This window comes from Panthera uncia, chromosome B1 (assembly GCF_023721935.1).
Source record: "Panthera uncia isolate 11264 chromosome B1, Puncia_PCG_1.0, whole genome shotgun sequence".
NCBI lineage: Eukaryota > Metazoa > Chordata > Mammalia > Carnivora > Felidae > Panthera > Panthera uncia.
The window spans coordinates 15736244-15748575 of NC_064811.1; the positions used below are offsets into that span (position 1 = coordinate 15736244).

The 12332-nt window shown below is 37.9% G+C and overlaps 1 protein-coding gene across 2 annotated transcripts in view; it reads left to right on the forward strand.

Annotated features, from left to right (window-relative positions):
- Positions 1-12332, forward strand: part of SLIT2 (slit guidance ligand 2) — a 373985-nt gene that overhangs the window by 301763 nt on the left and 59890 nt on the right. For both annotated transcript variants that reach the window (XM_049630375.1, XM_049630377.1), the window contains 4 exons: positions 2200-2271; positions 2758-2829; positions 4463-4534; positions 7574-7737. In XM_049630375.1, coding sequence (XP_049486332.1) covers positions 2200-2271; positions 2758-2829; positions 4463-4534; positions 7574-7737 — 380 coding nt within the window. The remainder of the gene's footprint in view (positions 1-2199; positions 2272-2757; positions 2830-4462; positions 4535-7573; positions 7738-12332) is intronic.

The window sequence follows — 12332 nt, forward strand, 5'->3', positions numbered from 1 at the left end:
AGGCTGATTTCTAGTGTTCCTAGAATAAGAAGGTTTATTCCTAATTAGTGACTTCTAGAAACGTAAGTCACAGAAAATGTTACATTTCCCAACATAAACTTGACTTAAGCAAGGTTGTGGTTGGTTAAAGTACTATTAATCGTTTTCAATTTCCCTTAAATCACTTTGTAAAAAGTATGTAGGACTGTTTAAATGACCAGTGATTAAATTAAGGGAGAATATCCCCTAAGATGTCGTGTTCTGGCCCTAGTCACTTATTTAGTAGCAGCAAGAACTTGGTTGCATACATTTTGCTCTGTTAAACAAACCTTTAAATTACTGCAATTTCCAGACGGTCACTTCAGGTGAATTGGGTCATTTATGGAACAGTACGCAATTATTTAAGACCAGGTCGGAAATGAAAGATGAGAATTTGTAGATCCAGAAATGACTTTACCAATGACTCATGAGTAACTCAAGTTACTCAGGTAACTTCTGCCAATATAGATATACTTAACTTATTTTCTAAATTTATGTAGTTTTCAGCAGCTAAGAAGATGAATTATTAAGTTCCTATAGTATTCCTATCATTTCACAATTTTATAGGTTCATTTTACTGATATTTTATCTTCAGCTTTTCTGCATCTTACATTTATTTGTATGTTTTGCTTTAGAAGAAAAAAGCAGTGAATACACACACACATACAAATCATAAATTGGGGTGCCTGGGTGGCTCAGTTGGGTAATCATCTGACTCTTGATTTCGGCTCAGGTCATGATCTCACAGTTCGTGAGATCAAGCCCTGCTTTGGGCTCTGAGCTGACAGCATGGAGCCTGCTTGGGATTCTTTCTCCCCCTCTCTCTCTGCCCCTCCCCACCTTTGTGCATTCTCTCTCTTTCTTTCTCTCTCTCAAAATAAAAAAAATAAACTTTTTAAAAAATGATCATAAATTACGACCTATAATTTTTCACTTATTCATGAATCTTACTTTTATTTATGTATTTAGCATTTTGTGTTAAAAAAACAGAGAATATATACATATCACTGTATGAGTATATGTATGGCTATATTCACTAATTTTTTCCTAATGCAAAATTGCCAGATATTTAATGTATATCAATAAAATATGTCATTATTTATTATGTGTTATTATATTACATTATATGTTATAATGTAATTATAGTACAATAAGTATTATATGTATCATATATGGTCACATTTATTATTATATGTAATAAAAATAAGATCGTGTTAACTGAATATAAATCACAGCCCATAGTACCAGTTACACTTGTATAAACAGCCATGTAGCACTGGGTAAAAAATCCACATCTCTCCCGTTAACTTATTCATTAAACAGATATTTGTTAAAGACCTACGGTACGCCAGTGATTTTTTTTTTTTTCCAAGGGCAAAGTTTTTAATTATGGCATTCCAGATGTAATTAAATGAGTTCTTTTAGTTATCAAATTTGACTGTGTGTATCAAGGAGCATATATAACAGGGAAGACAAAGGACGTACAACCAATGGAACCTTCATGAGCAAAGGTTTATTTGTCACGCATAAGATGTGTCTGTTGTGAGTGGCCTCCACCTGTCACATGCCTTTGCTCTGGGACCAAGGCACAGGCACTGGCTGTGAAACATCACAAGTCTTGCAAAGCAGTGAGCAGAGGGGTATGGGGAAAGTGAGCTCACTCCAAAGCTTCTGTGTTGTTTTTGTTTTTAGGTTTATTTACTTATTTTACGAGAGAGTGCGAGCAGGGGAGGGGCAGAGAGAAAGGGAGAGAGAGAATCCCCAGCTGGCTCTACACTGTTAGTACAGAGCCCTTCGTGGGGCTTGACCTCACGAACCCTGAGGTCATGACCTGAGCCGAGATCGAGAGTCAGACGCTTAACCAACTGAGCCACCCGGGAGCCTCTAAAATTTCTGTTTTGAACCGAAACCTGGCACCAGTGCCCGCACTTAACTGCAGTGGCAGTTGAAAGCAAAACATATCATCGCTTCTAATTTCAACAGGCAGGGGCGTGAATAATTATGAATATTACGATGTACCTCAGAGGGTTATCCAGTGTTTCGTTATTTTCAGGTAAAAGCTGAGTGCTAACCGTGCAGCTGTGACTGAACAAGAAGAACCTTCTCTTTCTAAGAATCACTAATATTTCACTTCCTCTGGTAACAGTAGACTCCTTTTTTTTTTTTCTTTTTCTTTTGTAGAGACTTAAGTAACAACCGAATAAGCACCCTTTCTAATCAGAGCTTCAGCAACATGACCCAGCTCCTCACCTTGTGAGTGTGAAAATGTGATATGGACTGTTTATCAATTCACTGGACTAAAGGCATTTTCTAGGCACTTGGATGTTCCCTGTTAACAAGATAGATAGTCTGCCCTCAGGGAATATAAATATTGTTGGGAGAAACAGACAAACAAAACCTCAGTAAACAAACAAATACAGATATTGTTAAAGTGCTGGGTTCTATAAAAGGAGCAAAGAATAATTTACACATGTGGTGGGGTTGGAAGAGATCCTTAAGACAGACTTCTGAGGAAAGCCACCTGGGAGAGGGAATAGGCTGGGGAAGGAAGCATTCTAGACTGTATTTAAAAATAAATATGTTGTATTAGTGAAAACACAAACATTAAAGTATTATGCATCGATATTCTCAATTTATGAAATGCTAAAACAACCCTTTTCTTAACTGCTTCATTTTTAAAATGACATTTGGCCATTTGGGGATATCTGAGTAAAACAAATCGACTATGTATGCTTTCAGAATTCTTAGTTACAACCGTTTGAGATGTATTCCTCCTCGAACCTTCGATGGATTGAAGTCTCTCCGATTACTGTAAGCATCTTATGCGCAGCGAAGTATCTCTTATCTCGGGGATCTGAGTTTTGACTTGTGTTTTTAATGATCTGGGGATATTTTTGATGTACACATTAGGATTTACTGCAAATTTGAAAATAGGAAGATTACTTCTTTCCCCATATCATACTCAACAGCTTTTATTTGAAGAACACCACATTGTTGGTGTGGTCATTTATTTGGCAATAGATAATATGTATGTTTCATATAGATCCAACTAATTTTGAAAGAAATGTACGAAATGTTCATTTCTTTAAAGATTGCATTATCTATGAGTACATTTTTCCTACAAAAATGTATTTTAAATATATGAAATGAAATATGATTCTCAGTCACAATCCCCTCACCCAGAATTAACAATTAAACAGTTTTGTCTTGTCTTCCGGTCTTCTTTTATATGCATTTGTTTTTATATGCTGGTATATGTATGCCCACAGCGATATAACTTTAAAAAAACATAAATAGGATTTGTTCTTATTCTGTCATTGGCTCATCTTATTTAACAATATGCTTTCGACTATTTCTTTTCCATCATCTAGAAATATCCCTCAACTATTTAACTGGCACAGAGTATTCCATAGGACGAAGGAACCATAACTTATTTAATCGTCCTCATCTTTTGCTATCATGTGGCTTGATTCCAGACTTGCGTTATCCCTTACAGGGCTGGAGCAAGCATCCTACACATTCACCTTACTGTTAACTGTCCTGGGAGAATACCAAAAGTAACTGCCAAGTTGCCCCCCTAAAACAAGGATGTGTCAGTTTACAAATTTATTTTCCACCAACTCTCCTTTAATAGAGCACCTATTACAAAGCACTCTGGCAAATACTGAATAGTATTAATCCTTTCATTCTTGTTCTATGACAGATTGCGTACCTGTTTTAATAGAGTACCTGTTTCAAAGCACTCTGGCAAATATTGAATAATATGAATAATTCTAGGATAGGTTGAATGTTATTTTCCATTCCTGTTTTAATTTGAAATTCCAATAACTAGAGCATTTGTGCATATTTTACTCTTTTATTGAGCATTTGTGTTTCTTATTCCATGAGTCTGATCATATCATTTCCTATTTTCTATCGAGTGCTTTGTCTTTTCCTTATTAACATACATGTCTTTATGCATCTACTACTTGACTCTAAGCTTGCAGGTCTTTTTACTAAGGAATTAATCCTTGTGTCTTATATATTTTGCAGCTATTTTCCATTCTGTTCCCTATAGGTTGTCTTTCATATTAATTATGGATGTATTTTGCATTGTCAAAAATGTATCACTTTCCTTTATGGTTTCTGAGTTTTATATAGTGCTTTGACAGCCTTTGCCATCCTATGTTCATAAAAAGGAGATCTCTATTTATTAAATACATTTTTAGTTTTATTTTTATATTTAACTCATCTATCTAGAATTGATTTTATGCATATGATGTGACATAAGAACTTTTCGTTTTCCCAAATAGATACCTAATTATACCAAGACCATGTCTTGAATAGATCATATTTTCTGTGCTGATTTGAAGTGCTTAGTATAAACTAAAATCTCACACGTGTTAGAATTTTTCTGAACTCGCTGATGTGTAAGAAATTTAATATTGCTTTTTCTTGCTTTTAGTTCATTACATGGAAATGACATTTCTGTTGTGCCCGAAGGTGCTTTTAATGATCTTTCTGCATTATCACACCTGTGAGTACCTAGTTCATGAATGTGGGTTTAGGGTCAAACTCTCCCTGGTGAGTGAGTTTGGAACATACAGCCCTCTGCCACCCCTTTCTTGTCACATCATGAGATGTGATTGGTTCCAGCTTTAAAGAAAATGCGAAGATTTCAGTCTAGATGCAGTGCCTTCTGCAAGATAGCCTTAATTTATTCTTCTGGCCCTTACTCTCCATTAACTAATGGAATGGGATTCTCTTTACTTAGCTAATAATGTCTTCTTACAAACATGGCTCTCCAATTTCCTAGCTATGCATTTTCTCTTAACGTTCTCTGATCCTAGAATACCAGTTCCCCTCCAATTCAGTCTGTTCAAACCTTGTATCGTCCAGGTGACTTTCTAAATATTACGTCCTTTATGAAGCCTATCTTGATATGCTCAAACCAGACTCATTTATGTAGCAAATACTGCTGAGTACTGGATATCGCACCATACAAAAAAATAAATTAGAAATGGTTCAAGATTTCATACTATGATAGGAGGAAATTGCCAAATTCTCATACTGGGTGAAATGTTGTGGGGTTTGTTTTGTTTTGTTTTCTTCCTTTTCTTTGTACTCTTGTCTCATAGGACCCTGTACCTCCCTATTTTTTGCAAGTAGAATAAAAAAATATAAAATATGTGATAAATGGGGTCCAAAAAAACCTCTTCTGGGCCAATTTCCATTATTGTATTATTTATAGTTGTAGTGTTAAGGTCATGGCAAACCTGGAACAAAGTTCCAGGAACACATTTGGATCTAAAACTTCTTTGTGTCAGGGTGGGTTTGGCGCCACCTGGTGGTATTTATGCTTAGGCCCAAATAGTATCCGAGCTTCCCAGTTCCCCAGAAATTGCCTGTCATGTTATCTCGTGGCTTTGCCTTCCTCTCCAAACCCCACCAAACCCCAAGAAGATATGTGTGAACAATTGAGAAAGGGGGATGGGCAGAGGAGAGGAGCCAATAGTCAATCTTGCTATATCTAAATGTGCTTTACTGGGCCCTGTTAATCAGTGTAGGTTTTTTTGTCTATCTGTCTGTCAAGACTGTTTGGTGCCTATCGTTAGTATCCCTTCCACTAAACCATCGGGTCCCAGGAGGAAAAACCTCCACTTTTTCATGTCTGAACTCCAGCACCTACCTCAGAGTCCACATCAGGGCTACTCATCTACAAATTCCATGGATGTCATCTGCATGAGATAGAGTGTGGTGAAGGCTTCTAGCTCAGGGGTGCAGAGCTTGGTACTGTCTGGGAGAGTACGCAACATTAAGAAGAAAGTAGCCAGGGGCGCCTGGGTGCTCAGTCGATTAAAGGTCCTGTTCTTGGTTTCGGCTCAGGTCACCATCTCAGTTCGTGAGTTTGAGCCCCACACCAGGCTGTGTGCTGATAGCGTGGAGCCTGCTTGGGATTCTCTCTCTCCCTCTCTCTCTCTGCCCCTCCCCTGCTCACGCACGCTCTCTCTCTCTCTCTCTCTCTCTCTCTCAAACTAAATACATAACCTTAAAAACAATTAAAAATAGAAGAAGAAGAAAGTAGCCATTCTGCTAGTGTTAGGGTGACTTATCAGAAAAGGCAGCTCAAGGAAGGCACCAACTTCTCGCATGAGCACCGCCACCGATGATAGGGGCAGTTTGAATATCTCTTGCCATGTGCCTTGCTCTGTCATGTATTTCTTTCGTGCATTTGTCTTTGACTCTCTAGATCATAAAGAGCTCTGCTCCATTCACTTTCTCCACTGCATCCCCTTGCAGAGTAAGGACTTAGCAAATGTCAGTAGAGGTGGCACCAGGTGACTCAAAAACATAATTTTCTCATTTTTAATTTAGAAGAAAGGTTTTAATCTGAGCATAACAGTTACTGTGCTCCAATTCTTGGTTAAAGTTGGACACTAAAACTGCGACAGTATAAAGTATTATGGTTTTACAAGTATATTTGGGGCCTTTCTTCATGAAAGAGTAAGTTTAATTGTACTTAGACTATAGCCTAGAAGCGTTACTAATCACAAGTTGATTATAAATCAAAATTAATCCATTTTAAATGCCACTTTATGCACGGACTACTTCTGCCAAGCTTGGCAAATTTACAAAACCCATGGAGTAACTTCTCTGGCCTCAGTTTCACAATCTGTAAAATGAATTAGTAATACCGTTGACCTCATGAAGTTGCCATTTAGGACAGAATGAGGTAGTTCGTATAAGTGGCTCAGCACAGTACCTGCATATTGTAAAATCAATGTTAGCTATCATCTTGATTACTTTTGCTGTCAGTACTACTGCAAATGTGAGTGGGAACCAAAGACCTAAAATAAAGGACTTTATAAAGGGACTGACACCTAGGGAAGGTCCAGATCCACTCTGGTGAACTGGCTCTATGCATCTTTATTATTTCATGCCCTTTCTTATCTCTGTGACTTTGCACTTACTAGCCTTTTACCCCGAGACATCCTTCCCAATCTTTTCCGCCTCCTTGAATCTAACTGTGTAAAAGCTCATACTTTTAACCACCAGCCTCCCAGGAAAGTTATTCACAAGGTGACTCTGCTCACAGTCACCTTGTAAATACTTCTACTGTTGCACTTCTAATGCAAATGATTTGCATGTTTGAGTATATGTTAATCACCTCTGCAGAAGGAGTTCTTTGGGGTTAGGAATAATGTATTATTTATGCTTGGGTCCCCAAAACCTGGCATAGTGATTGGGTTCCCAGTAAATAATTGATGAATGAACTAAGTATAATCTGCGTGTCGGGTGATGTTACATCCAATATAAACCTGTCTCTGCAAATACAAGAAGACCTTGTAAAGACCAGGTAAATTTTAAGACTGGTGACAAGTCTCTAAATCCCAGCCGCACATAATTCAGGAAAATGGCGAATCCCTGATGTTTCCATTTTCTTCTAAATTGTTATCAGTAAATCTATAGGGATTTTCTACTGAGCATCACTTTGAGTTATGTTCCTTTAGGAAATAACAATACTTCCATACTGTGTGTGTGTATGTGTGTGTGCTTTTGTGGTGTTGTTTTCCAGAGCAATTGGAGCCAACCCTCTTTACTGTGATTGTAACATGCAGTGGTTATCGGACTGGGTAAAGTCGGAATACAAAGAACCTGGAATTGCGCGCTGTGCTGGTCCTGGAGAAATGGCAGATAAATTATTACTCACAACTCCTTCCAAAAAATTTACATGTCAAGGTATGATCTTTCACCATTTGTACTTCTGTAAATAAAAATCCACTGCATTAATTTAAGAGGAAAAACGTTGCTGCTAGACTTCAAAGGTAGAGCTGAACGGCCCCTAGTAAATAATTCCTAATTCTACCCAGTGCTCATACAGGACTGAACCGTTACCTGAGGAGCCCAAGTAAAGAACTAGGCTTTGCAAATAAATTGCAGAAATAATTAAGTGGATATATCTAAGTTTTCTTTAAAATGTATGGAGAAATGAAGAGTTCACGGTTTCTGGAAGTTTCTCTGATAGCCTCTAACAAGTCAACTGTTTTGCTTTTGCGTTGTCTGAATATGTGCCCTGTTCTTAGGGCTCCCAGGGCCCTGCGGCTTCCCGAGGCCAGGTAAGGAGAAATAAGCCCTCCCGAGTCTTCAGGCCAAACCTTCTGACTTGCCTCCTATGTCCATGTGGGTGTCCCTTGCTTGTTTATATTCCTTTCTTTTCCCTTTGTTTTATGTATTCATGGATTTTAAATAGTGCCTTAGTAACAAATACTTTTTTTTCTTTTATTACAAAAGTAATACATGCCCAAAAGAGAAAATCCACGGAATGGGAAAATGTTAATGATAAATATTATATTTCTACAAGAACTAAAATTAAGCATTCATCATAATACCCAGAGATAACTACTACTGAACTGTTTTAGATTAAATCTGTTTTATGCGCAAAACTAAATCCTAGGTTTCGTGGAGCATAGAGAAGAGAATGGTATGGTCTTGCCTTCCGAGGCTTGCAAACCTAGCTGAAGAGATAAACTTTCAACACTTGAGCATTTTAGGTAGGAAGGCATCAAAGTAGGTAATACACAGCAGTGGGTCACGGTATGAATTTCCAGCTTCACTTTTCAATACTTCCATAACTTGAATTTAATAGATTAACCAGCCGGTGCCTCAGTTTCCTTGTGTGTAAGCAGAGATGAAGATAGTACAAACCTCAAAATGTTTTGTGAAAATTAGATAAGTTACTATATGTGACATCAAAAAAAAAAAAGTGAAGAAAATGCCAATGTCACAGAAACAGTGAATAGAATGGTACATTAAAGGGGTTGGAGGGAAGGGGGAAAAGGGGAGATGTAGGTTAAAGGCACAAACTGTGAGTGATAAGAATAGTAAGTTATGAGGACCTAGTGTCGAGCCTGGTGAGCATAGTTAATAATATGGTATCTTCTGATTGGAAGATTGCTGAGAATCAATCTTAAGCTTTCTTAGTACACACACAAAGGTTAACTCTATGAGAAGGTGGGTGTTCTTAGTACCTTGACCCTATTAATCATTCCACGGTGTATGTGTATATCAAACCACCACATCATCACACCTTTTAAGTATATACAATTATGTTTGTTAATTATTCCTCAGTACAGCTGATGAAAAAGATTAGTTGAATTAATATGTGTAAAACACACTGCCTTACACACAGTAAGCACTCTATAGGTTAGCTGACACTTTTATCATCATAGCATTTCAGAACACCAACAAAACTGTGATGTAGGGCAAACAATGTTTTGTTGATAAAAGAAGGAATTTCCAAAAACTGTATTCCCTTGAAGCATTTTTTTTTAAATGTTTGTTTATTTTTGAGAGAGAGAGAGAGAGAGAATGCAAGAGTCAGGGGTGGGCAGAGAGAGAGGGGGACAGAAGATCCAAAGTGGGCTCTGTGCTGACAACAGCAAGCCCGATGCGGGGCTCGAACTCACAAACCGTGAGATCATGACCTGAGCTGAAGTCAGACGCTCAACCAACTGAGCCACCCAGATGTCCCGCATTGTTCTTTTTCCTTGAAATTCTGTTTGTCTCCTTGACTTTCTATTTCCAGCAACTCAGTGAATTGTCTCATTTTTTGCTACAAATGTATATAATTTGAATTTTTAAAATTTCCTGCCACCAGAAATGTTTGGAGTTTTTAAATTTTTCCTAAAATTGAATTGCTGTTAATACTCATATGAGCACCATTGCTTGGGACAGCATAATTATTTATGAGCATGTTAATATTTTTATTAAATCTGAAAGTAAAATTTTATTGGAAATACCTCTCTGAAATTATGTGCATCGGTTGCCAGAAGCTTTGCAGATAACCAGTGTTTTAAATTACTCTTTTTGTAACTGCAGATGTTTTGGGGGGGCATTGCCCCAAATTTCTGGTGTGCTGAGAGGTATATCATTATTTTGTAAAGTGGAGGCGATTGTCGAACGGGAGATAGGGAAGGAGACACTGGCATTAAAAACTTCCTGTTAGGCTGGGGCACCTGGGTGGCTCCATCACTTGAGCCTCCGACTCTCGATTTCGGCTCAGGTCACGATCCCAGGGTCATGGGACTGAGCCCCATATCAGGCTCTGTGCTAAGCATGGAGCCTGCTTAAGATTCTCTCTCCCTCTGCCCCTCTTCCACTCACACACATACACTCTCTCTCTCTAAAATAAGAAAAGTAATAATAATAATTAATTAAAAAAACAGGCATCATTAGGCAGATGGGTTTTAGAAAGATTTCATGGGGAAGTTGAGAAACTGTAAACTGATTTTGTTATTCTACTCCATACAGCAGATACTTCTTCCTTCTGAACAATGTGGTGCTTATGTATATTTTTCCAAGTTTAGAGTTCCCTGGAGATAGTTCCTTTAAAAATATTTCATGATGATATGAATTTGAGACAAGCTACATACTTATATTCAGTTCTTTGAGTGTCATAGTTCACATTCATTTATTTAAATGTTCTCAGAAGTCTGACACATACAAACATACACACATACGTAAGTCTGTTAAACTCAAGATTTAACTAACTGATTTGACCTGTTTTTCATTAATAGCGTCTTATTTAGTTCTTAGAGTGACATGAATGAAAATGTGTTTGAGGGAAGATTAGTCTGGATTCAGTGATGCCTGATAAAACTTTCCGCAGTGATAAAAATGTTCCGTATCTGTGCGATCAAATACGGTAGTCACTGGCCATGTGTGGTTGCTGAAATGTAACTATTGCAACTGAAGAAGTGAATTTTTAATCTTATTTAATGCATTACTTATTTATTTTTGAGAGAGAGAGAGAAAGAGAGAGAGAGCGAGCACACGCATGAGCGAGGCAGAGGGGGGCAAAGGGAGAGAGAGAGGAGATTCTTAAGCAGGCTCCAACCTCAGCACGAAGCCCGATGCAGGGCTTGATCCCACAACCCTGGGATCATGACCTGAGCCAAACTCAAGAGTTGAATGCTCAGCTAACTGAGCCACCCAGGTACCCCAAATTTTATTTAATTTAAATTTAACCTGAAAGAGTCACGTGCAGCTGCTGGCTACCATGTTGGATAGCGTGGTTGCTACAAAAGCTCAGAGGAAGACATTGCATCAGAAGAGAGTGGCTGTGAAAAGTTGAGTGCAGGTAGATGGAAGCCAGTTGTTTGGACCAGCTGGCGAGTGTGAGGAAGGTGCTACAGGAGCAGAGCTGTGTTATAGAAAATGCTGGAACTGTGGTTCAGTTTAGTATTCACTAAGTTCTCAAGTCAACTGCATGTATTTGAAGGCATGCCCGAAGCTGGGTGACAGACAACATGGTTGTAGGGCAGGGGACAAGAGTGTAGACATTCAGAACTCCACAAATATAATGTAATTGCATTTAGCAGACTTGAAGATTAACTTGGTTTCTCTATAACTTAATACACTTTTGGAGTGATGGCAAACTTTGCAACTCAGAATGCCCTTTGCCAGCATTTCTTGGCATTTGTCAAAATATTGTGGTTTCATTGTCTGCAAGTTGAAGATTTATGGCAGCGCAGAATGCATCTCTGCACGACGACTACCAATAATAAATAACAACAGCTCATATTGAGTGGCTTGCACCATGCTGAGGATTTTACATAGATTTCTATCTCTTATAACCTTTATATCCTTACTAAACTAAGCACTGTTCTTTCCCCATTTAAGAGATGAAGATATTAAAATTTAGAGAGATTAAACAATTTGTTCAAAATCACTCAGCTGCTAAAAGAAGGAACCAGAATTTTTGCTATAAAGTATTTTTTTTAATGTTTATTTGTTTTTGAGAGAGAGGGAGCACAAAGGGGGAGAGGGGAAGAGAGAGGGAGGGAGACACAGAGTCCGAAGCAGGCTCCAGGCTCTGAGCCATCAGCATAGAGCCCAATGCGGGGCTCGAACTCACAAACTGTGAGATCATGACCTCACATGAGGCCCATGACTGAGCCGAAGTCAGTCGCTTAACTGACTGAGCCACCCAGTCCCCCCTAGATTTGTAAATAGTAATTTAAAATTACAACAGGAAAATGAATATCCTTTAATTGAAGACATGTTTATATAGCTATATTTAAATATATTTTAAAATGTTTTCTCTGCTAGGATAGGCTAGGCTATTATTTTGAGTAATAAATTCAGTTAATACAAATTTTATACTACATTTTTTAGAATATTTTCTTTATGGTATTATTTCATAGTTTCAGGTACAAGGGAAATAAATAAACTGGATGAAATAGATTATCAGAGTATTTAATTAATACCCAGATTAGAACATTCTTGAGTGGGAAGCAGATGGTCAACTTTTCTTTAAAACCCAGATGTCTAGT